Below are 26,053 nucleotides of genomic sequence, written 5' to 3' on the forward strand. Positions count from 1 at the left end.
CACTCACTGGGAGCAGGCAAAGAAACAGAAAAGCTGGAAAGGAGACAGATCTTCACAAGGTAAGTGACCCAGCGCAGCAAGATGGGAGGGAGAAATTGTGGGGACCCCCAGGGGAGGGAGAATGAGATATCTCAGGGGTTTGGGGGAGGCCTTGGGTGGTCTGAAGCAGGTGGTCTGTTCCATCACTAGGCTCCCCACCCTGAGATACCTCATGTGCATTTAACAAGCCACACATTCAATTAGCGAACATATGGGTGAAAGCAGGGAGTGATTGCGTTCAAAGTACGAATTTCACTCCTACGAGTCCTTGAGTTTGCTCCTGAAGAATTCTTTAGTGAACTAAATGAGGTCAACAATTTTACATATTCTTTCATATACTGCAGTTATGTATTTTATTATAATAACCTTACAGCCATTAGATAGGTAAGCTCTAACTTCCTTCTCTCATCTGGCTTCAGAGACTACAAATATTATTTCAAGATTTTAAAGCTATAAAATGAAGAAGCATTTGAGGCATACTTTATTGTCACAATAATTGCTATAATTATAGATATGGAAGGGAACAATTGGGCTACTGAGTCCAACTTCCTTCTAAATGGAAAGAATCCAAATTCTCTGATTAAAAAAGGAATCCAACCTTGACAAATTACCTACTAAACTTCTGCTTCAACAGATTCATCAAAGGGAAGCTCCCTGAACTGGGTTTGTTTGTTAAACTCTTTTTGTGATTATAAATGTCTTAATAATAGATACCTTCAGAAACAGTTTCCCCAGATAATTATTTTCCCCAAAGAATTATTCCCCTGGTATCTGTTTTATGGGCTTGTTTTTTATGTGTTCTCAGTGTTATAGCAATAGCAATAGCATTTAGACTTATATATTACCCCATAGTGCTTTTCAGCACTCTCTGGGCAGTTTAAAATGTCAGCATATTGCCCCCAACATTCTGGGTCCTCATTTTACCAATTTCGGAAGGATGGAATGCTGAGTCAACCTTGAGCCCAATCAGGATTGAACTCCAGGCTGTGGGAAGAGTTTGCCTGCAATATTGCATTCTAGCCACTGCGTCAGCAGGGCTTAAGCAGTAAGCCAGACAACCACCTTGTTTTATTTTGCTGTACTGCATTTAATTTTTATTACAATGTAATTCTGTATTATATATCATATTTTTGTGGTGTACTGTATTATCAGAGATATCACTTTTCAGCTTTTAATCAATTATATATTACACTTGTTTTTACAAATTGAAGGATTTGTTCTACTTTGAGTAATCAGAATCCTAAGTGGCCAATATTTCAAATCAGATTTTATACTCACCAAAAGAAAATAATGGTCTTCAGGTTCTGCCCTTAAATATTTAAAGATAACTTGTTCCATAAATCTCTCCATCAAGTCCCAATCTTCAATTATGCCATGGCGAATGGGCCACTGTTCAAAATGTGCACATTGTTTTTAAAAAATACTAAATTAAAATTTATGGTAGAATCACATAGATATGAATAAACATAGAAGAAGGCTTTAACTATGCTCTAGCTTATCTATACACTGTTTAGTAAACAGTTTACATTTTTATATGATATTGCTCTTTTTAAATTAAATCAATTATCATAACTTGTTTTAAAATATACTGGTAAGCATTTTAAAACCTTATCTTAACCTGAAATATTAACATACTGCTGTTCATAATAAATGATATGACACAGTAAATAAAACATTAATTTGTATAAGGAAAATTAAATTCAAATTGCTACTTATCCCTGAAAGTTAGACAAGTCTTTCTTTCTTTGCTTAAGAAAGAGGGGAAAATGCGACTTTTTATTTTAAATACCTTTGTTGCATATGTGGGTTTTTCTATTGCTTCATCCCCAATAAAGAAGTCTAAGTCATCCACTCCTTTCATAACCCTTCTCTGTGCCTGATCGACAACTTTGGCCGATTCCTTAATGGCAATACCTTTATTATAAGAAAAATGGGCAAATTACAGATAGAATTACACCCTAAATTTTCACTAAAATATTTATTCTTTTACAAAGATTACTCTGAATGATATTACTGATTCAGTTTTCTAGAAAAAATAAATTTCAAATACAAGTAAACCCTCTACTTAAAGCATCACTAGAATGTGGAGGGGGGGTTGTTAATGCAAATGTCCATGTACACAAAAAAAGTGTAGAGTTCATAGATATGGGTAGTGTTAAATGTTTGCCTGAAATCAAGCAGGGTTGAGATAAGAGCATTCTGCACAGAAGTATCAGACGCAACAATACAGAAAAACCTCAGTAGCAATGGACTTTAAGGGATAAAGCCAAAATACAAATTTGGTTCTCTATATTAAACATTCAAATTTTAATTTTAATTTCACTATTTCTGATTCAATAAAAAGGGCTTAAATGCAGTGTGCTTCAGCTATATAAACGAAGTAGGAATTATCATATTTTTAATGCCAAGCACAAGACATTATACTAGAACCACAGCCTCATATATAATACCAGTTATTTTACAATAAATTCTTGGAATATTATTTCATGGAAGTTTCTTCTTATTTCTTAACTTTCTTTCTTATAGCAAATATTTATTATCCATGCTCTGTTTAACAAAATGTTCACTTTACATTCTAAATATGCGTAATAATGCAGAATTATAAATCAAAAAATACTGGAGTAATTTTTACCAAAGAGATCACTGAGGATCGACAACCTGACAGTATGTAATCAATTGATCACTATGACCAGACAAAACTTTCATCTTTAACCCAGAGCATTAACACTCTTTGTGAAAAGATGTAAACAATAAATAATATTCTGCAATGGAAAGAGAATAGATGAGAAATAATAGAAGTAATAATAATAGAATAGAAATAATCAAATGATCACAACACTTGATAAGTGAAATATCAATGGAAGGACAGACTGCCTAAAGCAGATTATAAACCCTGTGTTCCTTCTTCTCCCTTCCTTCTTGGTCCTTCACCAATGCTGAAATATCAATTTCTGAAGTGCACTACTAATAACACTTGTCTATTTGTATACTTTCTGATTCTGGATTACAGAAATAACAAGCTATCATATATAAAATATAAAATCTGGTTGCTAAATCTGCAAGATAATTGGCTACTTAAAATATTAAAAAAGAAAATAGCACTAAAAAAAGCAATGCATCTGACACCATGAACTGAAAATTATATCTGGATAGATTTTTTTTAAAAAAATAGGTTACCATGGTGTTTAAAGACAGAAATTATTCCTGCAATATAAAATGACTGCCTTGGATTTATGCTGCATAATAATTTTTAAAAGCTCTGAAAAAAATATGATATTTTAAGCACTTTTAATCATTACCCCAACCTCTTAAAGATAATTAGTAAAAATGTAAAGGTGGTTTATTAAAATAAGTAAACTAAACAAAAGACTACATATATTACTGATGATTTTACAAACTATAAATGCTCAGTGTGGTGAATAAATTAGCATTTTCAGTACTGAAATGTCATATACTAAGGAAAAATATCGAAAACATAACAATAGCAAAGAAAACAGGCCATAACAAGAATATTCTAGACACTTTTAAATTTCTTGTTAACGAATGTGTTGTTTCTGCAGTACAATATATATCCTTTTGTAAGGTAAAAGGTAAAATATCTCCCAAATCCAGCTTTATCTGATGATTGCACAAAGATATTCATACTGACTCACAGGCAATATGGCAGTGATTTGTTACTGCCTTTTTCCAGTGTATTTTTCCCAACACCCCAGTTACGGGATTTCAAGGGTCCTTGTCCTTCAAATATCAACTTAGTCCAAACATGTTTAGATTTAATAAAATGAGTAAAAGTGGATTTGAGCCTGCCACTTGCTGTGCCATTTATGCAAGGCATTATTTAAGACACTTACGAAAAATGATATGGTTAATAAAATGTTACAATGAGTCATGGAGACAGAAGGGCCATGGAATAAAACCCTCTGCCCACTACAAGTATCCAAATTAAAGCATTACAATGTAGAATCTGCCACAAAATATTTGAAGCAATCTTTACCCCATAACAAGAATGACATTTTTAGGCCAAATATGCTTTTTCATCATTTCAGAGTTTGAGGTAATATGGGTGACTACATAAATGTTAAAATAAAATAATAAAATAAAGTAAAATAAATCTAGTATACTGTAAGAACTAAGTTATGCGTATCAAACTCGCCAAGTCACATGACGTGTCACGACTCTTTTCCATTGCTGGCCATAGGGTGGGTGCGGCTTCAGTATGATGAAACCAGCCCACGGGCCGGCAGTTTGACATCCCTGAACTAAGGGGTTCAACCAGGTAGTCATTACTTATACACCCCAGTTCTCATTTTCAAATATCCTGCAGTTTATAGTAGCACTGATCCTGTTCAATTCTCACTTTATTTTTCTTTTATTTTGTTTTCTGATTTATTTTGGGATGGTCTACATTCAACTTAACCTTTTGAACCCCAGTATCTTTTACTACAGCATACTGTTTCTTCTGACTTGTTTACCAATGGCCACATTCTGACTTCTTTCAGCATTTAATTACTTCAACTCACTATCAAGGAGAATACTATTTATTCTTCTAACTACGACATGACATAGCCCCTCCTCTTATATATAAGTTCTTCACTGTATTTTTAAAATTTATTTTGACATGTTTAATAATCAGGTCTCGGTTAAATTAAACTGTTATTAAAAACTACATAGAATAGTATCTCTTTAAGTTCATAGTAATATATTAGTAGTGTATTTATAGGGAAAATTTATAGGGAAAATTAAGGAAACATTGAATGAGGAATTCCACATGAGGCATTTAAAATAGGAACATGGAAAGAAGTTATCATTTCACTGACAATCTGAGAATGCTGAAGGAACAAGATATTAAGTACAGATAGTCCTCAACTTACAACCACAATTGAGCCCATTTATGTTAAGTAAGAAATTTGTTAAGTGAGTTTTGCCCCATTTTACGACTTTTCTCACATTTGTTAAGTGAATCACTGTAATTGTTTAATTAGTAATATATTAAGTGAATCTGGCTTCCCCCATTGACTTTGCTTGTCAGGTCACAAAAGGGGACCACATGACTATGGGACACTGCAATTGTCATAAATGTGAGTCAATTGTCAAGCATCTGAATGTAAATCACATGACCATGGGAATGCTGCAACAATCCTAAGTCTGAAAATGGTCATTTTTTTTAGTGCCACTGTAAATTTGAACAGTCAGTAAATGAACTGTGGTGAGTCAAGGACTACCTGTACTTGTATTCTGAATGAATGAAATAAGCAATGGAAATTAGCAGAAAATTTATTATTAATGTTTTGTAACAGTTCTCCTCAGAATACATCCAAATTTCACCTGGCATTTAGAAAGGAAGAACCAGGAAAGGCTTCCAAAGATAAACTGCTATGCAGATAAGGGAAGAGAGTCATACAAGGCAAATCAAACCAGCAATTTAATAACAGCTGGTTTCCATGGTAGAATAATGCTGTTACTAATCCAGAATAGCCAAGCACCAAACAAAAAAGGGAGGGGGGAGATAAAATTTTGGATCAGTATAAGAAAAAAAATTGGAGTTCTCCTGACAATTGATAAAACTTTCTCATTTAATCATCTTTTGTTCTAATCGCACCTGCTTCTACTTGTCAGTGAAATGAATTGTCCTGCTCCAGTAAGACTCCACTAATCATTCAATCAGTGCCAAACTACCAAAAAGGATAAAAATTTCCAACAGTTAATTTTGTTCTATAACCTAATCAGAGTAACTTTAGCTAAAAAACATAGTTTGATAAAACAGCAAAAAACGGCCTGAATGATCTAATGCTGTTACATATTTTTAAAGGTTCTCCATTAGCCAAATAATGCAATGATCAAAAGGTTCATTGGCAAGGTTCATTGACTGCCTCCTTATAAATTCATAATTACTGTAATTTCTAAGTGTACAGTACCTGGTAATCTGAAAACACATTTAAAGTGGTTTCAAAAATAAATCTATCATAAACAGGACCTCATTTAAATGGTATTTCAAAAGTATGAATATTCTTCAAACTGTGAGCTAAATTAGGTAATGAAGTAGTTACATCCTTAGAAACCACAACAGTGTACCCCAAAACACTTACATGAAGGAATGATGAACTGTGGCTCTGTATTGCCAGCATATCCCAGTTTGGTATACCTGTAAGATAAAGCAACATACACAAGCTTCTTTAAAAATGATCAGCAAAACTGCAGTATTTACAAATCAGTGACATGAACAAATACTGTTGTATAAAAATATTAATCAGACACAGTCTCCTCACTAAGAGTCATTAGCCTAAATCTTTCAGGACTGTACCGAAAAGGTAGTGCTGATGCCATCTATACATCTGTCAGAACAAGGCCCATAAGAATTGTGAAGTCAGGCAGCACAAGGTAATATTTTTGTTCCAAGTGACAATCCTAAGATATATTGAACACAAATACAGAACTAATACAATACATTGTACTGATTAGTTATCTGACCATAAAAAACTATAAAAACAATACAGAGAAAATAGTAGGGCATATTCATAATAAACTGTCAACCTTCCAATAAATCCCAATCTCTTCTAGTCTATTCTCTTCCAGAGTCTTTGCTATAAAAAATGTTGTCTTGCTAGGGATATGCAGGTTTGTTTCCTGTAATAATTTTCCAGTTTTCTTGAGTGAATACAATTTGCATTCAAGCAAGATATGTCTTAACAGCTAGTGCAGCACTTACGCCAGGCATGTCAAACTGCCAGCCCGCGGGTCAGATGTGTCATGCCGAAACTGCGCCCACCCCATTGCCAGCAATGGGGAAAAAGTCCCAAAATGTCATGTGACGTCACATGACGTCACAAGATTGACATGCCTGATTTATGCAGTCTTTCTTTAATCAGAACTCTATGGAACCTTCCATATCTTATCATAGAGTCTAATTGTTAAAATGTGCTCTAGTGAAGGCTGGTCTAAAAACTTTTCTATCTGGGAGGCTAATTTGTGATAGATGTGATATCTTGGGCAGCAACATTGAAGACCCTTTCTTTGAAACTTTTCTTGCACTTGAGATCTTATAGTACTGGGAATTGGTCAGAGAATCCATATTGTGAAATGATATTTGAAAATTGGGCAGCCCAGGTCCAAGGAAACATATTAAGTGCTCTCTGAAACAGAGCAATAATGGATAATCCATCTATCTGGGTCCACAAGTAAGACTGTCAATCAATAATTGATTATTTTAATTGCTAAATGATTTTCTAGAGCAGGGGTGTCAAACTCAATTTCATTGAGGGCCGCATCAGCATTGCGGTTGCCCTCAAGGAGCTGGGTGGGTATGGCCAGGGTGGGCGCAGCCTATTGAGTGGGCATGGCTAGAGTGCATATGGCCTACTGGGTGGGCATGGCCAGCTCTACATCATTCGCATCAAGGGTGCCTATGGGGGCCTGGGCAGGAGTGGGAAAGATCTGAGGGTCTCTGGCAGAAGGAGGGTCTCTGGGCCAAGGCAGTGGGGGACGTTCCCTCACTGTTTCCAGGATGGCTTTGCGGGCCACATGAAGCCACTTCGCGGGCTGGATCTGGCCCCCGGGCCTTGTGTTTGACATGTCTGTTCTAGAGGATATATCCAGTTCTGCCTTCACTACTAGAGTTACTATGGGTTTATCCATCCTCTAAGACACATTAAAAAAGTGAGCTATATCTGTGCCAATAAGGGAACATTTATATATTCCCACAGTTCTGACTATATATAATCATTAATGATTAGAATTAGGGAACAGGATAGCTATGGTTGCTAAGCTGCCTTATGGCACTGACACTGGCTGCAGCTGTTAAAGAACTCCTTGATTCAGAAGTAATAAAGCACACCCACCCAGCAATGTTTAAAGCTTCACAGCAATTGAACATTCAAGTTAAAAAAAGAAGCCTTTCCATTTAGAACACTCGTTGGATTAGCCATATACAAGTGGCCAAAATTGTGGAAGCCTTTTGTGTACACGAGAAATGCCACCTTTGGTTAGGTTTTCACCAATTTTTCTTCAAATTTCTTTATAACTGTAGCCTTGCTCACTTAATAATACTACCGTATTTTCCGGCGTATAAGACGACCCGGCGTATAAGACGACCCCCTACTTTTAAGAAGTTTTTCAAGGTTTTTTGTCTTATACGCCAGAAAATACTTACATGCCCTGCCCTCCCTGTCATTCGCAGAGGAGGCGAAGGCCCGACTGGCCCCACTGGCCCTCCCGCTGCTCCCGCACTTCTGCCGGCCCCCGAGGCGCAGTGTTTCCCGGGCGGCAGGCAGCGCCGGAGGGCAGCCGCCACCCCGCCACGGCCGGCGCCCCTCCTGCTTCCCCCCCAGGCCTTGAACTTCTCCCATTCGGCGCAGGGCGGGGCAGCTCCGCCCACAGCCTCTTTTTCATGTGCCGCTTCCCTCTCACCGTCGGCCAAGGCGCGCTCGGCCTGGGCTCCCGGTCCCTCTTCCCGGCCGGCTTCCCACCCTGCCCCTCATGGAGCTGGACTGGGCGTGCAGCCTCTCGGTGTGGCTGCTTTTCCTGGGCAGCCTGGCGGTGCGGCTCCTCCGCTCGGACCTGTTGCTGAGCCGGCGGCTGCTGCTGCACGTGGGGCTGCTGGCCGTCCTGCCGCTGCCCCTCAGCGCCGCGCTCACGGCGGCTGCCTGCTGGCTTGTCTCGGCCAGCACCGCCCAGCGGAAGCGCAGCATCAGACAAGAGCAGGACTTCCCTGCCGGCTCCCGTCCGACGCTCTTCCCTCGAGGCAGCTGCTGCCTCAAGAGGGAAGAGTGTCGGACGGGAGCCGGCAGGGAAGTCCTGCGTGCGCGCGCGTGTGCAGGACTTCCCTGCCGGCTCCCGTCCGACGCTCTTCCCTCTTGAGGCAGCATCCCCGAGGACTCCTTAGGAGCCGGGGAGCGATGCTGCCTCAAGAGGGAAGAGTGTCGGACGGGAGCCGGCTCTTCCCTCTTGAGGCAGCAGGGGGAGGATGAGAGGGGAAAAAGTAGAAGCGGCCAGTCCATCTATCGTGCTAGAAAAAAGCAAAACAGCGGCGAAGCCCCGGTCAAACCAAACTTAGATCCCGCCCTTTTGCCAGCGCACAATGAAACTGTGCAAACTCCAGGCACAACTCATCCCTCGCCGACGGGGGAGTGGTAAGGATTGGCCAGCGCGGCGCCTGCGGTATTTCGCCAGCGGGGAAGGCACTAACTCGAGAGCCAGGCGACGCTCGCTGCAAATTTTTTTTAGAAAACCTCGGTATTGGCTCTGTCCTTAAAGAAAGCAAACAAATGCACTCCAGATCAGAGGGGGCTATTTCGCCAGGAGCTGCAAGAAACCGCCCCCCTCCCACCCGCTTCCTGCACCTTCACTCCTCCAGAGCAGTCCCACAGGTGGCAAGGCCAGGGACTTCCAACGCGTCCCCCGAAGGGAAGCCTGAGAAAGCAGCAAACAGATTACCCTCCTCCAAGCAGCCGCATCCCACCTCCGTCCGACGGGCCCGCTGGAAAGGAACGCGCCTTATGAAAGCGTGCAGGACTTCCCTGCCGGCTCCCGTCCGACGCTCTTCCCTCTTGAGGCAGCATCCCCGAGGACTCCTTAGGAGCCGGGGAGCGATGCTGCCTCAAGAGGGTAGAGCGTCGGGCGGGAGCCGGCAGGGCAGTCCTGCACACGCGCGCACTCCCCAGCTGCTAAGGAGCAGCCGGGGAGTGCGTGCGTGTGCAGGACTGCCCTGCCGGCTCCCACCAGACGCCACCCACTGATTTTCCGGCGTATAAGACGACTGGGTGTATAAGACGACGCCCCAACTTTTGAGGTGATTTTCATGGGTTAAAAAGTCGTCTTATACGCCGGAAAATACGGTATTTTACATTGCTTTCTGGGCAACCAGTCAACTCTTTGCACCATTACTTTAATTTTATTATGTTTTACAATTTAATTTTAATTTAATTTAATAATATTTCTATACCGCCCTTCTCCCTGAGGACTCAGGGCGGTTCACAGGGCAAGCGTAAAATACAAAATACAAATATTAAAAAGAAATTAAATGATTGCCCAATTTTAAAACAATTGATATACAATTATAAAACCCCAAGGATAAAATTAAGAATACAAAAAAATAAAAAACCCCACCAATCCCCATCAGGCTAGGCCGGCTTGTACAAACAAAAACGTCTTGAGATCGCGACAAAAGGAGCGAAGATCGGGCGCCATCCAGAGCTCTACCGGTAACTGATTCCACAGCTCCGGAGCGCCCACAGAGAAGGATCTCCCCCTGGGGGCCACCAATCGACATTCTCTGATCGGTGGCACCCTGAGGAGGCCCTCTCTGTGGGAACGCACAGGGCGCAGGGAGCTTGATGCCGGCAGCAGCTCACTAAATGAAAGAAAAAGAAAACTCAACCAACTTGATAGCAATCACGTAACACACTGACAAATGTCCTCCTCTCAGCTTCTATACATGACATCAATAACTGAATCCTACTGTGATCTGATTGGCTCATTGCCAAAACAAGATGACACCTGATTGGCTCTCTAAACACTCATTGGCTACAATCAGATGAAGGAAAGCTACCTGATATCAACCTAAGCAAGTTGTGCTTCCTTATTCTGGTTATTTGGCTATAACTTTTCATAGAATACAGTACAGATGTTGCATTGCATTCTTGATTAAATTATCTTTCCATTGATTTATAATCTTATGGTAGTACTCCAAAAAAACCCCTCAAAAATACACTTTTCTCAAAAGGTTTCCACAATTTTGGCCACTACTGTACAGGTAGTCCTGAAGTTATGACCACAATTGAGCCCAAAAATTATGTTGCTAAGTGAAACATTTGTCAAATGAGTTTGCCACATTTTACAACTTTTCTTGCCACAGCTGTTAAGTGAATCATTGCATTTGTTAAGTTAGTAACATGGTTGTTAAGTGAATATGGATTTCCCATTGATTTTGCTTGTCAGGAGGTTGCAAAAGTTGATCACATGACCCTGGGACACTACAGCTGTCATAAATATGAACCAGATGCCAAGTATCTGAATATTGATCATGTGACCATGGGGAGGCTATAACAGTCGTGTAAAGTGTAAAAAACAGTCATAAGTCACTTTTTTCAGTGCTGCTGTAACTTTGAATGGTCACTAAATGAATTGTTAAGTTGAAGACTAATTGTAATTAAAACTACTCCCTTATGGATTGTTGTGAGTCATCATGTGAAATAGGCAACCACACACAGGTAGTTTTTTTAACGGATCATTTGGAATTACAACAGTGCTAAAAAAACCCTGACTTATAAATAATCGATCATGCATTAGAACTGTTGGGAGCGTCCCTGGGGTCACATGATCACCATTTTTTATTGCAGCACCTGGGGGGGGTCACACAATCACCATTTCTGACCTTCCCAGGGGCTTCCAACTAATGAAGTCAATGGGGGAAGCCAAATTCACTTAAAAATTGTATGATTCACTTAAGCAGAGCAAAAAGGTCGCAAAATTATGTGCAACTTGCTCAACTACCACATCTCATAGTGACGGAAATTACGGTCCCAATTGTGTTCATAAGCTGAGAACTACCTGTAAGTCCTGCAAATAAATAAATAAATGTGTCTCAAGACCTGCCTGATTTTATATTTCTACCCTCACTTTATCAGCTGTTAAGGAAAAGAAAAAAGAAAAATATCTTACCCCCTAAGAAATAGAGGAATCATTACTACCGTACATTATTGAAATTAAGTATTTCAGATATAGCTTCATCATTTTCTGTCGTTATTAAATGCCATTTGAGTGAAACTTCCCATTCTACAATGGAGTTTGTGAAATGAATATGGGTCAGTTGCTTAAAACAACTTTCCTCACAGGGTAGTTGATGTAGTGATAAAATGAGAGAACCTCTCTATCTTTGTGCCTTGAATTCCCAAAGAAAAGGTAGGATAAAAATGTCTTAAACAAATACCATATTTTGCTTTGAGGCTGAAAATTTAAATAATTGTGTCCAGAACCGCTTGAGATTTAACATTATATGTTATAAAGCCAAAAATTCTCAACATGAATCCATAAGCAATGTACCTTACTATACTAGCCACTATATGGATTCTGTCACATTTACTACTGTTCAACCTAGCAAATCTATCTCTCATTCCAACTTTGTTGCCCATCCATATAATGTATTCAACAGTTCATTTGTCCTGTCTTTGTTCTCTGCATCAACTTTCACCTTTCTCTGTAAATATCACATCTTTTCCAATTGCAATAGCTGCACCATTGATTGCTCTTGGTTCTCATATATGCCATACTCCCTAATTAAAAGCAGGAGATTTTCATGGAGATTTTTGAAATGCCTTTTTTACTTGTTATTTTTCAGAATCCAATTTGCTCTCACCATCTGGCATTCAATGAAGTGTATGTATGTTGGATCTGAATAATTTGCCTCCTCCTCTTTTTCCTGTACCTGACATTTTTAAAGATCAATCATAAAAGTGGGTTAAGGTTATTACTTGTATGTCATGTAGCATTTAGTCATTCAAGTAATGATGCTATGAAAGTACAATACTATTACATCCCTACCTAAAAAGCTGATGTGAACTATATATTAAAAAAACAGGCAATATGTTTCTATGGTAACTATGGACACTCTTAGTGCTTGTCAGGATCCCTGCTTATATTTTTTATTTTATTTTAAAGCTTATTTTAAAATACTGATTGAGAAGCTGACATCCTAGAAACCAAATAACTAGGTTTTGGTTTCATCTCTATTTAAGAGAACATCTCTGAATTCCCCAAAGATGTTAGAAAATAAAACTGATGAATAGACATAGTCCCAAGGCTTATTTGCATAACTCTTGAAGTTTGGCAGGGTTCTACACTTCTAGACTTCTGAAAAGACCTGGCTTTCTCCCCCAGGTATGGGATACGGTGAGGTGGATGAGAGAATTTAAAGAAGACCACATAGGAAATCGTCACTTTGGTGTCAGGTTTTTGTTTGTTTGTGTTTCTGTGTGTATGGATATGTCTGTCTGTCTGTCTATGTATCTTTGTTTTATTATTGATGTTGTACTGTTGATCTGAAGCCACTTAGAATTGAAGGAAGGAAGGAAGGAAGGAAGGAAGGAAAGAAGGAAGGAAGGAAGGAAGGAAGGAAGGAAGGAAGGAAGGCCGGAAGGCCCCTCCCAATCTGTTTGGCATATAGATCACTAGAGGCGAGCAGGCTGCCTTAGCCAGGTGCACCTCATCAGCAGTGGGAGGAAAAAGACAGTGCAAGGGAAGGCAGAGGTGGTAAAATGCAGGGCTGCCCAAAGGGAAGAGATGGGGAGAGGACAGGTGGGTGGGGAAGTTGAACTGCACTCTGAGGTCATAAATGTGGGCAAGCGGCCAAGCACCCAAATTTTGATCACATGAAGGCTACCTGTAAAGATAAAGATGAGAAACCTTATGCTAGGAAGTACAGGTGGTCCTCACTTAACAGCCACAAATGGGAACAGCAGCTCCATTGCTAAGTGACACTGTCATTAAATGAAATATCACTCGATCATGCCAGACTTAACATCAGCCCCATTATGGCTGTTAAAAAAAACACCCACAGTTAAGTGAGACATCCCATAGCTGCGACTTGCAATTTCATGCCAGGTTCTTTATTGACTTTGCTTGTCAGAAGCCAGCTGTGACACTTCCAAATTGCAATCATGACTTCCAGATGCTTCAACAGTCATAAACACACACTGGTTGAAAAGCCTCTGAATCGCAATCACATGACTGCAGGGATGCTGCAATAGTCATAAGTTTGAGGACTGGTCATAATATTACTTTTCAGCGCCATCATAACTTTGAACAGTTGCTAAATAGGACAACTGTTAATCAAGGACTACCTGTGCTAGTAAGCTTTGAAATACCCTAAGAAACTGAACATTTAGTATTTAGTTCTACACTTGCTCATCTGGACGATACAATACCACTACTAAACTAATCAGGAGTTACTTTAAAGAAAGACACTCAAGATCAGACTGTTAGTGCAAAAGAAGTTCCAATAAAAGAACATAAGTCAAGCAGTACTCCAACACCCAGAAAGGATAAATTTGGAAAACCAAAACAGAATAATATTCAGTATATAGAATTTAGTATCTCGTGAAGGAAATTGGTCGCGCTGGTGAATGATCTCTGGAGGGCTAGGGACAGGGGTTGTTCCTCTGTCTTGGTCCTATTAGATCTCTCAGCGGCGTTCGATACCATCGACCATGGTATCCTGCTGCGGCGTCTCAGGGGGTTGGGAGTGGGAGGCACCGTTCTACGGTGGTTCTCCTCCTACCTCCAGGGCCGCTCGCAGTCGGTGTTGACAGGAGGGCAGAGATCCGCCCCGAGGTCTCTCATTTGTGGAGTTCCTCAGGGGTCGGTCCTCTCGCCTCTCCTGTTCAACATCTATATGAAGCCGCTGGGCGAGAACATTCGTGGTTTTGGGGTGGGGTATCACCAGTACGCTGATGATACCCAACTTTTTCTTTCCACCCCGAACCAACCCAGTGATGCCCTCTCCGTGATGTCCCGGTGCCTGGAGGCGGTTCAGGTCTGGATGGGGAGAAACAGGCTTCGTCTCAATCCCGCCAAGACTGAGTGGCTGTGCATATCGGCATCTCGGGTTAACCAAGTTATTCCATCTTTAATGATGGGGGGTGAGGTGTTACCCCCCCGTTGATAGGGCTCGCAACCTGGGCATCCTCCTGGACTCACAGCTCAATTTTGAAGACCATATAGGAGCCGTGACCAGGGGGGCTTTTGCACAGGTTCGCCTGGTGCGCCAGTTGCGTCCCTATCTGGACCGAGACGCCCTACGCAGTTACTCATGCGCTTGTGACCTCCCGTTTGGACTACTGTAACGCTCTCTACATGGGGCTGCCCTTGAAGACCACTCGGAGGCTTCAACTGGTGCAGAATGCGGCCGCGCGAGTTGTAATGGGGGTTTCCCGATACTCCCATGTAACACCTCTACTCCACGAGCTGCATTGGCTTCCGGTTGCCCTCCGGGTGAAATTCAAGGTGCTGGTTATTACCTATAAAGCCCTACATGGCCTGGGTCCGGGTTATTTGAGGGAACACCTGCTGCCGGCATCAAACGCCCTTCGCCCAGTGCGCTCCCACAGGGAGGGTCTGCTCAGGGTTCCGCCGGTGAGAGATTGCCGGCGGTTGACACCCAGGGATAGGGCCTTCTCAGTGGGAGCGCCTGCCCTCTGGAACCAGCTGCTGGTGGAGCTGAGGACTGCCCCCGACCTCCGATCATTCCGCCGGGGCCTGAAGACCTGGCTCTTTGAGCTTTCAGGCCCAGGCTGAGGAGAAAATTTTTAATTGGGGTTTTTAAGAGTACAGGGTCAATTTAATATTTTTTAATTTGGTTTTTAACTTTTGTATGTTGGATTTTTAATTCCCTGTAAACCGCCATGAGTCCTCAGGGAAAGGGCGGTATATAAATGTAACAAATAAAATAAATAAATTATCCTCTGCAAAGTATTTTAAGAATTAGAAGAAAAATGTTATATATATTTCCAGTAAAGCCTATACTTTGCACAGTTCAGCATATCTAAAAATATTCATAGCTACTCTAGCAAAAATGTAGAAGAATGAATCATGAAAATAAACAGTTATTGGCAGACACTGAGGACACCTAATACCAAGCCTAGTTGTTTGCTCTTTTACTACTTTATTGTTTGAAGATTTAAAGTTCATTTTAAACAGTAATTTCTCATTCAGAATAAGATGGCTATCAAGTTATATTGTGCAGCAAAATAATGGACAAGTAGAACAGGAGAAATGATACTCAGCAATACATAGATTTAGATTTTTTTCAAATAAAAAGGATACACTGAATGAAATATATTTAAGGATTTTTTTAAGGTAAGGATGGAATGAACCGAAGTAACTGGGAAAAGACAGTCCCTCAAATAATCCAATCCCAATAATAAAAGACTTTAAAAATCAAAAACAGCACCTTTAATTGAACCTGGAAACAAATTAGCAACTAATGCAGCTCAGAGTGGAGGTGTAATGTGTCATTCTAGCTGTACATATCACTATATTTTGTACCAGCTAGACAGCAAAAACAGTACCCCACATACTAGGGCCAAGGGTGAGGCCTCCCTTCCCTAATCACCACCAACTGGAATTGACTCTGGAGGAAGTGAACCAGTACAACACTATGCCACTACGGGCCATCAAAAGGTCAAGTAGTGTAAGGATGGATGCAGGTCCCCATCCTGTCCTTGCAAGAGGTCACTGAAAATGAACTAAGGCCATTTCTGTCCCATACTCAGGCCTGAATCCTGACTGAAAGGGTCCAAATAATCCATTTTATCCTGGCTCCCCTGAAGTTGCTCTGTAACTAACTTCTGAATTATCTTCTCCAGAAGGAGGAGGATACATAGCACTAAAAACTGCCCAGTATGGTAAGGTCCAGTTATGATTTCTTGAGGAGAGGGCAAACCAGTACCTCTTCAAAAGGTGGAAGAACAACCTCCTCACCCAAGGAGGGATTCATTGCTGTTAGAACGCATTCCCTTGACTTCCCATCACTACTAAGCAGCTTTAGTTAGCCAGCAGAAGCATGGATCATCCCAACAGGGAATATTGGGCGTTTCCCAGATGCTAGAGGTGCTAACTGCAGAGGCCTGGAAAAGGTTTTTCTCTGTGGTGGACCACACCTTAGGAAATTGCCTCACTTCCACAGAGGTCCAGTTAGTGCCCACCCTTTTTAAAGTTTTTTAAGACAATCTCCACCGGGCTTTTAAAAGTTAAATTGATTCTTGGGTTGGCACCAGTGATAATACCGATTAACGTTTACTTTTTAACTATAATTTTTACTCATATTATTAATGGTTTAGTATCATAAACTGGATTTATAAGATACTGTGGTATGTAACATAATAAATACATTAACATTCTCCAATATAGCTAGTTAATAAAAAAAAATTAAGACAAATTACAGCTAAGAACATTACTGAAGCAATAACATTCAAATGTTTAAGTATTACTAAACAGTAACAGATACCTGCTCTGAAGTTATTTATATATAGGACAAGGTGATACAACTCAACCAGTTGAAAAATTAGGTAAATGCAAGATTCATATAAACAATACAAGAAAAATCTACTTCATTTATTAAAAAGTAGGTTGTCCTTTAGAACATTCAGCAAAATACCTTTTCAAATAATCGTTGGATGTGATGGTGTGTACTAGTCTGCAGGTTTCTTCTTAGTTAATTAAGTACTTAAACTAATGATGATTTAAAATAAGGAACTTCAACTCTGTAACTGCCATTTGTGAAATTTGTGAAGTTGGAGGAAGAAACTGATACTTCAAGGTTGCAGACAAATAACCCTTTGTTAATTTACAAAGAGGAAGAAGGAATAGAGGCGACACTATGCAGACAAACCACAGACTGGCTTACTCAGTTCAATAATTACCATTGCAACAAATATTAGTCTTGTCAAATAACATTTACACATAAGCTTATGGTCCAGTGTATGTATGTATGTTTGTGGGGGGCCAATAAACACTCAAGACCAAAAACTAAAGCAATAAATTATCAATGGGTGTCACTGATCATTGTTATTAGCAAATGGTAGCATTGCCACATCTGCGGTGGCATTTGGTTGATTTCCTGGATTTTTAGAGTCCAGATCTGGTAGTCCTAGCATAGGGCCTTTCAAATCAGTCAGCTCAATTGCTTTGAATGTAGACTCAGGCTGACACTGAAGCAGCAGGAGAGATTTTTTTTTTTGGGGGGGGGGGTTGTTATAATTTTTTAGAAGCCTCCAAAATATATTTTCATTGGAATTAGTAACTGAGAAAGACAGTAGATAATGTGCATGCTAAACTCCTTCCACATATCAATCTATCACAAACTGAAATATGTCAGTACTATAATGAGAGAATTGTAAAGCAACAATAATTCAAGTGACATGAAGTAACAGACTTATTCACTTCCATAGGTGTGGGTTTCATCTGAATATTTGTCCATCCAGACGCATTTTAACATCTTCCCAACTTGCTGCTGGATTACAACTTTCACATCCCCAGCTAGCAAATAAGAAAAGGTTCATCACATAAAGCAGTGGGGATACACATACAGAAGTCTACCAAGTGGAGCCCCAGTATCATTGTACCAGATCTGAAATCACATGGATTATTTTACTGCTGAAAAAGTGATGTAAGCTCAGAAATGAGCCCTGCAGAATGCTTCATTTACTTAACACTTTTTATTATGGTTATTCACCCTGTAATATGTTTTACTTGACTCTATATACTGCACTATGTATTCTAATTGTCAGTTTTTAGAACAATTAAGGAATTCTACGCAACAAATCAATGTTGGGGAATATTGGCAAGTATTATTTGTTGATATGTAATATGGACAAATAAATTGTTTAAACGGCTTTAGCTGCTTCAAAAGGTACTCCTAGTTGATTCCAAGTGCATGGATGCACAGAAACACTGGTTTGTTCCCAGCAACCCTGAAAATATAGCAGCTTTAATAATTCAAAATTAATATATGTTTAAGTGCCTTCTTCAACTCAAGACAACTTTGAAGCAATAAACTTTGCTGATATTTTGCGGGAATCCCTGTACATAAATATAATGCATTACATCCACTTAACACCCACTAAACGGGAGGGGGGCTGCTAAACAAAGAATTTATTGTACTGCATAAAAGAGAGGATATAAGTTTGTTACGTTTATACCCCAACTTCTTCCAAACACTCAATGCAGCATAGAAACACATGCTCTTCCATTTTTCCCTATATCCATGCCCTGAGGTAGGCTGGGTGAGGAGTGACTAGTTCACAGTCTCAGTGGGGTACATTTCCTATTTTCAACATGAGATTATTCATTCTGTAATGTTCAGTAAGAAAGGCTGAGCGCCAAAGAATTGAAGCCTTTGAACTATGGTGCTGGAGAAGACTCCTGCGAGTCCCTTGGACTGCAAGGCGATCAAACCGGTCAGTCCTAGAGGAGATCAACCCTGACTGCTCTTTAGAAGGCCAGATCCTGAAGCTAAAACTCAAATACTTTGGCCACCTAATGAGAAGGAAGGACTCACTGGAGAAGAGCCTAATGCTGGGAAAGATTGAGGGCAATAGAAGAAGGGGACGACAGAGAATGAGGTGGCTGGATGGAGTCATTGAAGCAGTAGGTGTGAGCTTAGATGGACTCCAGAAGATGGTAGAGGACAGGAAGGCCTGGAGGAACATTGTCCATAGGGTCGCGATGGGTTGGACACGACTTCGCAACTAACAACAACAACAATGTTCAGTAAATGCAATTTAGCAGGAGACCTATGCAGTTCATGTTATCAAGTTCTGAGTGTCTTCCTAAAATAAAGCACTTTTTTTGCAATAATTTTTAAAGTTATAATGGCTCAGGCATAACAACTCATACTAGTTCTTAGTAAGCAACATTGGGAAAACTATTTCTGACTAGCAATCGGCACACTACTCTACATAAGATATTATATGAACAGATTTCCAGACACACAATGAACTTTCGTGTCTTCTGTCCTCCTTCCTTTCTGTGTACAATACCCCTAAAATCATCCACACAAAGTCCAGAGTCCTAAACCAGAGGCAGATTTTGATTATGTGTAGAGACTGCTGGGAAGAAATTAGTTTTATTAGAAAGCCCAAATAATAACCACTCAATATGTTTTCTTTCAGTCTTATTTTAACCACTTCATATTATCTATTAGGAATACGTGTGTAGCTTTATGAGTAGAATATTTATATGGGCCATTAAAAAAGTTCTGAGGCCTAAAGCAGGAATGCAAAAAGTGTGCCCTTAATGATGAATTTATAAAGAAGCTTTATGCACTATTTTATTCACTGAAAAACCTGAAGTACCATTTACAACACTGAGGTCCTGCCCTTTCTACTTCTGGAGTAAGGTCTTTAGCATACATTGCAACATCACTTGTGCACCTTGGCCTAAAAATACAAACTTATAAGACTTTTGATTCATGTTTTTACAGATTCCATTTCTGGTGCAGCAATTATTTTTATCATGGATAACAATTCTGAGCTTGGTCATACATAATTAAAAGGCACTAAAATTAGTGGAAATTGTGCATATGGACCCAAGCGCACAATTTTTATAAAATGTATTGATAAATGCACATGTAACATGTTTTCTCATTTAATGCAACTACAATCTTAACCACATTTAGTAATGTATCACATAGGATGTTTCATCTCAAAAGTAATTCAAAATATTAATCAGCAACCCATAATAAACATTCACTTAAACATCCTGATATCCTGATGCAAAAGGTTACACATTTTAAAAATATGGTAAATTCAGAAATATTAGTTTTCTCTAAAGTAATTCAATAAGCACATTTTTGGTACATACTGAAATCATTCACAAATCTTCAACAATAACAAACAGCATTCTGCAACCCCAGGATTCCAGAATTGGAGGCAGAATTTTATGTCAATGATCGCCTGATTAATGCAAGCTTCCAAATTAAAGCAGACCAGATTAATATCTGGTACATACTTAAACTCATATAGTAAACCTGATTTAATATGTTTGAATTAAGCTGTACCAACATGTCAAGCCAATCACATACTAACTTTACTTCAATAGACACTGTGTCATATTTTAATACTTCTATTCTAGAAAAAGCTTCACATGCACTCAATTCAGGAACTTCAATATGTTCCTGACGCAATAGGAAATATTTTAGTTTTGCTGTTCCCCAATACACCTCTTGGACATAAAGTGAATGCCGCAAAATATAAGTGCCCTGGAAGCCACTATAGATAGACCTAGACTTACAACAGTTCATTTAGTGACCGTTCAAAGTTATAACAGCACTGAAAAAGTGACTTATGACCATTTTTCACACATATGACCATTGCAGCATTCCTATGGTCATGTGATTTACATTCAGATGTTTGACAATTGATTCATATTTATGATGGTTGCAGTGTCCCGGAGTCATGTGATCCCCTTTTGCAACCTTCTGACATGGAAAGTCAATGGGGAAAACAGATTCACCTAACAACCATGTTACTAATTTAAGAACTGCAGTGATTCACTTAACAAATATGGTGAGAAAAGTTGTAAAATGGGGCAAAACTCACTTAATGAATTTCTCACTTAGCAATATAAATTTTGGGATCAATTGTGGTCATAAGTTGAGAACTACCTGTATTTCTCCTTTGCACTTTTAACTGCAATCATTAATGTAATAACACATTTGCAAGAAGTGTACAATACTTCAAGGTTGACTCAGCCTTCCATCCTTCCGAGGTAGGTAAAATGAGGACCCAGATTGTTGGGGGCAATTAAGCTGACTTTGTAATAATGCCGCTTGGGGTGTGTGTGAAAGCCCTAATAAGCAGGCATATACATAGAATGAAGGCTACTGCTAAGCTTGTAAGCCGCCCTGAGTCTTCGGAGAAGGGCGGGATATAAATGGAATTAAAATAAAATAAATAAAAATAAATACTATAATGAAACATTTTAACCAACAGTGGACACTAGTTAATTTAAATCTTTATAGTTATACCAAAGTTACTAAGGTATAAATATATATGGCAAATTTTCTAAAGTAATTTAAAACATTTTAATATTGCATATTATATTAGCATAACAGGCTAAATGCTAAAGTCTAACCCTTTAACATTCCAATCTTCTCTTATATTTTGAGACGGATATGTAAGGGTGTCTCTATATAGTAATACTAAAACAGATTATAAAAGACATATATCCTTAAAACATATTGGAATTCTAATTCTCTAATGTTCAGATCTAATGTTTTACAGCTTGTGATCCTAGAGTCCAGATTTTTCAAGGCCACTGACACATTTCAATTTAGTAATTGTGTAATCAGTTACTAATTAAAAGATGTTGTGCTCTGCACACCAATGACTATGCATTCACTGATAGCCCCCTTTGCAGAATCTAAAATTAAATCCTTTTCTCTCTTGAGTATTTCCTATCATTTTCATTTATGCACAAATTTACATTTAATGAAACATGTCACCAGAGATTCCTTAGTACAATTAGCCTCACAGATGTACAAAAAAAGCTTCGTATGAAAAAGTACATGTTCTTAGTGTATTGCACTAAACACTGTACAGTACTGTAATTTCTACATATGTACACATAGCTTATAAATTACTAAAGGCAGCAGAAAAGCAACCAGTATAAGTTATAATTTACTGCAGTTTTACACCCAACTGTATATTCTGTGCTCCATTTAAGTGAACTATCGCAATCATATTTCTTATGTAGATGTGTTTAGGTTTTGGTTTGTTTTTCAAATGGAAAGGTAAGGCCACAATTTCTACAGAATGTCATTTGATGGCACATTTCTCAAAATAATTTTTAAATGTAATTAACCATTTTTAAGCAGAAAACTAAGGCTGATGAATGATTACTTAGAAGCATTTTACTTGCAATTACATTGAGCTGCTGCTGCAAAGACCAACTTGCATGCACAAATTTCTGTGAAACCCACCTTTCATTAGCATGAAGTAAAGTGAAAGGACAAAATGAAGTCACCTCAACCCAGTTCCTTAAGAAACTGTAATGAAGGACATAAAGTACCTATGTACCAGGAATTCCTTGCTTCCTAGATATACCTCCAGTGCTATGCTCCATGCCTGCTCTTCATTGAAAGAAATGTCATTAAAGTTCTTTTCTATAAGGAACATATTACAAAATAGCAACGTTGAGCGCCTTCTCTCCACATTAATTAGTAATTACAGAAGAAGAAAAGTGGTTTCTCAAAGGGATTTGGTTTAGGTTTGACACTGAAAACTGCCTTATAAGGTATAAAAGCCTGAAAGGAGGAAGCGCCTTTGACAAAACTAAGGAAGTTCCTCTGCGCTTGCTCATTAGAGGGCAGATTTTTTTTCCCACCCACACAGAAAGAAGTAATGCTGAATAAATGGCACATATGGACAAATCATGGCACTGCAAAAGGAAGCCACCAATCTGAAGGCTCCCTCGTCCCAGTAAACTGAACTCAGTTGGAAATTATACACAGGCCAGTTTGACCCGAGAAAGGCTGGTGCTAATTTTTCACCCCCACCCCGATGGCTATTTTCGTAAATGAAATGATGGCTGCAGAGGTTCTTTTCCAAAATTGCATCCTACTAGCAATGCAGGAAAATGCCTGGACCAATGCAAGCACAAAAATCCAAATCCAATCTCCTGCAACCCTCTTCCCCCAGGATGAAAAAAACAACAAACCCCCCCCCCCCCAAGCCCAAGGATATCGGGAACGCTAAGAGTCAGCGGGCCAAGGGTCTCCTTCCCAGCCGCGGAAGGTGCTCTGTCACCTCCGCAAGCACACAACGAATAAGAGCGCCGGCAAACCTCCGTAACTTTTAACCGGAGGAGACAATGAAAAGCCTTTTCCTTCTGCAAAGGCCGAAGCCTCCCGCGGTATTGCAAACGGGGAGGAGACGGTTTGAACCCGGGCAGTTTTAGGGCGTGACTCGCCCTTCTGCCCACAAAACGCTCGCTTTTGACGGCCGACGCCGAAAGGCAGAGAAAGAGCTGCCGGGCGAGCGGCTGCTGGGAAGCCAGCCAGCCGGCCCGGGAGTTGGGAATACTCTTTCTCCCCCCCCACACACACACACACACCTGCCAATAAAGGGGGGGGGGTGGCTAGGTGAGGGGCAGGAAGCCCTGCCATGCCCTGCACTGGGGCAGAAGAGACACAAGAGGAGCCCCTTTCTAGCTCCAGGGGCGAATCCCCGTCCACGCGCCCCAATGAAAGGCAACGGCAGCCCGGCCGCTTCCCTTCCCCGCCCTCTCCAACTGTCAGCCGCCGCCGCGCGCCCCGTCGCCCATTCATCCCTCTCTCTCTCTCTCTCTCGCGCTCGCTCGCTCTCTCTCTCTTTCGGCTCACCCGGTGCCACAGTCCACCACGCAGGCCGGGAGCCGCCCTGCCATCCTCCACGGATTTGAGACGCCGCTGAGGAAAGGTGCCGACGACCCCGCGGGCCTCCCTCTCTCCCTCTCTCTCTTTCCTCCTTCCACTCTGGGGGAGTGAAGGCGCACCACTTCCGCAAAGGAGCGAGTCACTCCCTTGCCCCAGCCTTAGCCTGCCTCCCTCCCTCCCCCCCCACGCTCGCACACGCACAGCCCCGGCGAGGGAGCCCAAGATGGCCGCCTCTTCCGTCGCTCGCTCGCTCTCTCCCTCCCTCCCTCCCTCCCTGAACGCGAGCAAGGGAGGGGCGCCGCGGAAAGAGGGAGAGCGGGCGGGCGCGTCAAACCGAGGCCTTCGGAGAAGCGCACTGTTCGGGGGGCGCAAAAGAGACGCGGGCGGGCGCGGGCTCTCGCGTTTCTTCCTTCTTTCACTTTGTTGGGGCTGGGAGGAAGGATCGGGGTACTCGCCGCCTTGAGTCGCCCTCCTCGTTTTCTCCAGTGACAGAGGTGGCACCTTGGGAAGCCATGGTTTCATTTTACGGCACTCAGCACGTGACGGAATCCTCGTTTCTTTGACCACTTTCCTAACTGGCTGGCTGGCTGCCTTCGGATTCCCGGTTATAAAAGGCAGGCGTTTTGCAGAGCTGCGGTAGGCTTAATGCTTGCATTCTGGGCAGAATTTGCACGCCTCTTTCAGAGCGAAAGGAAGCCCTTTGTCGGATGCTTTTTCGACTTGGCCGGGTATCCGTATCTCTAAAAGCATCTCACCCTGAAAGGCCCAGGATACACGTGAAAGGGTGGGGAAGGCGGAGGCGCCGGCGTCATATGCAACCAAGTATATATAAAATTAATGGGAGTGTCTCATAAAATTTCTTATAAGAAAATTATTAAATCTTATGGGATTTTTTCTTACGTTCCAATATAAACAAACATCAGATTTCCTCGTGGTCTTTCATCCAAAGATTAACAAGATCTGACTCTCTGGGGGTTTTTGAGTACAGACTATAAGCTAGGTACTATTTAGTTATTAATGTCATATAACAACACCAAACATACAAGTACCTCAAAATTACATTTCTTTAGATTAGCATATTGAACAATTCTTTCAGCCTTTACTTTTTCCTAAACAAGCTATTATTTACCTACTTGATTTATACCCCATCTTTCTGCTAGCCTGAATCCTGTACTGAAGCTTGCCAACTGTAAAGATGAAATAAATGAAATACAAAAAAATAATAAAGTAAATATAAAGAAGTAAAAAATCTGTCAGAATACTTTATTCAGCATTGAAAGCATGACAAAAGAAATGTCTTGACTGCTTTTCTAAAAGCAGAGAAAGTAGATACTAAATGCAATTCCTCTAAGTCTAAGGTATATTTCAAAGCCAGGGAGCAGCATACTCAATTTCATTTTTATAATCTTGTTTACAGATGAATCTTGAGTATGTATTTGAGATTAAGAGGTAGAAGAGATCATCCAAGAACAGTGCCACAGACCACACATCTGACTTGTGCTTCCATAAATGTATGTCAAGGATTCATTGACCAATGATTTACTCAATACCTCAATTTTCCTGGTCCAGATTCCATCTGGACCACATACTAACCACCCTAGTTAGTTGCTCACACACATTAGCTCAAAATGTGGTTATCTAGTTTCTGATTCAACATATAACACTAACACCTCCTTTATGGCACAGATGCCTTTTTGCTTGCTTGAACACGATGATGTTATCCATTCAGTGTTGTTCCAACACTTGGTGATTCTATGGGCCAGATCTATCCACATCTTCTGATCTTGCACTCCTCTGAGTTTTTTTGTGCTCTGGTGGTGTCAGCTTTGATGGTATCCAGCCACCATATTCTTTAGCGGCCTGGTTTCCTTTTACTGGCAATTCTTCCCCACATGACATAGCCACAGTAATTCAAATGCAGTTTCATGATTTTTCCTTCTAGTGACATGTCTGGTATTATGCGCTCCAGTACTTGCTTGTTGGTTACCTTTGCTATCCAAGGAATATGCAGAAGCCTTCTCCAGCACCACATACTAAAACAAGTCGTTTTTCTTCCTGTCTTGATTTTTTAAGGTCCGACTTTCGCAACCATAGGTAGCTACGTGCACC

General features: G+C 40.6%; 1 protein-coding gene across 1 annotated transcript in view; it reads right to left on the reverse strand.

Annotated features, from left to right (window-relative positions):
• Nucleotides 1-24,142, reverse strand: part of ACTR3 (actin related protein 3) — a 38,501-nt gene extending 14,359 nt beyond the window's left edge. Inside the window, exons 1-4 of the mRNA XM_083349223.1 lie at nt 23,912-24,142; nt 6,126-6,181; nt 1,829-1,953; nt 1,318-1,428 (exon numbers count right to left, since the gene is read on the reverse strand). Coding sequence (XP_083205349.1) covers nt 1,318-1,428; nt 1,829-1,953; nt 6,126-6,181; nt 23,912-23,955 — 336 coding nt within the window. The 5' untranslated portion in view covers nt 23,956-24,142. The remainder of the gene's footprint in view (nt 1-1,317; nt 1,429-1,828; nt 1,954-6,125; nt 6,182-23,911) is intronic.
• Nucleotides 24,143-26,053: the final 1,911 nt, after the last annotated feature.

Source organism: Vipera ursinii, assembly GCF_947247035.1.
Source record: "Vipera ursinii genome assembly, chromosome: 1".
Classification (NCBI taxonomy): domain Eukaryota; kingdom Metazoa; phylum Chordata; class Lepidosauria; order Squamata; family Viperidae; genus Vipera; species Vipera ursinii.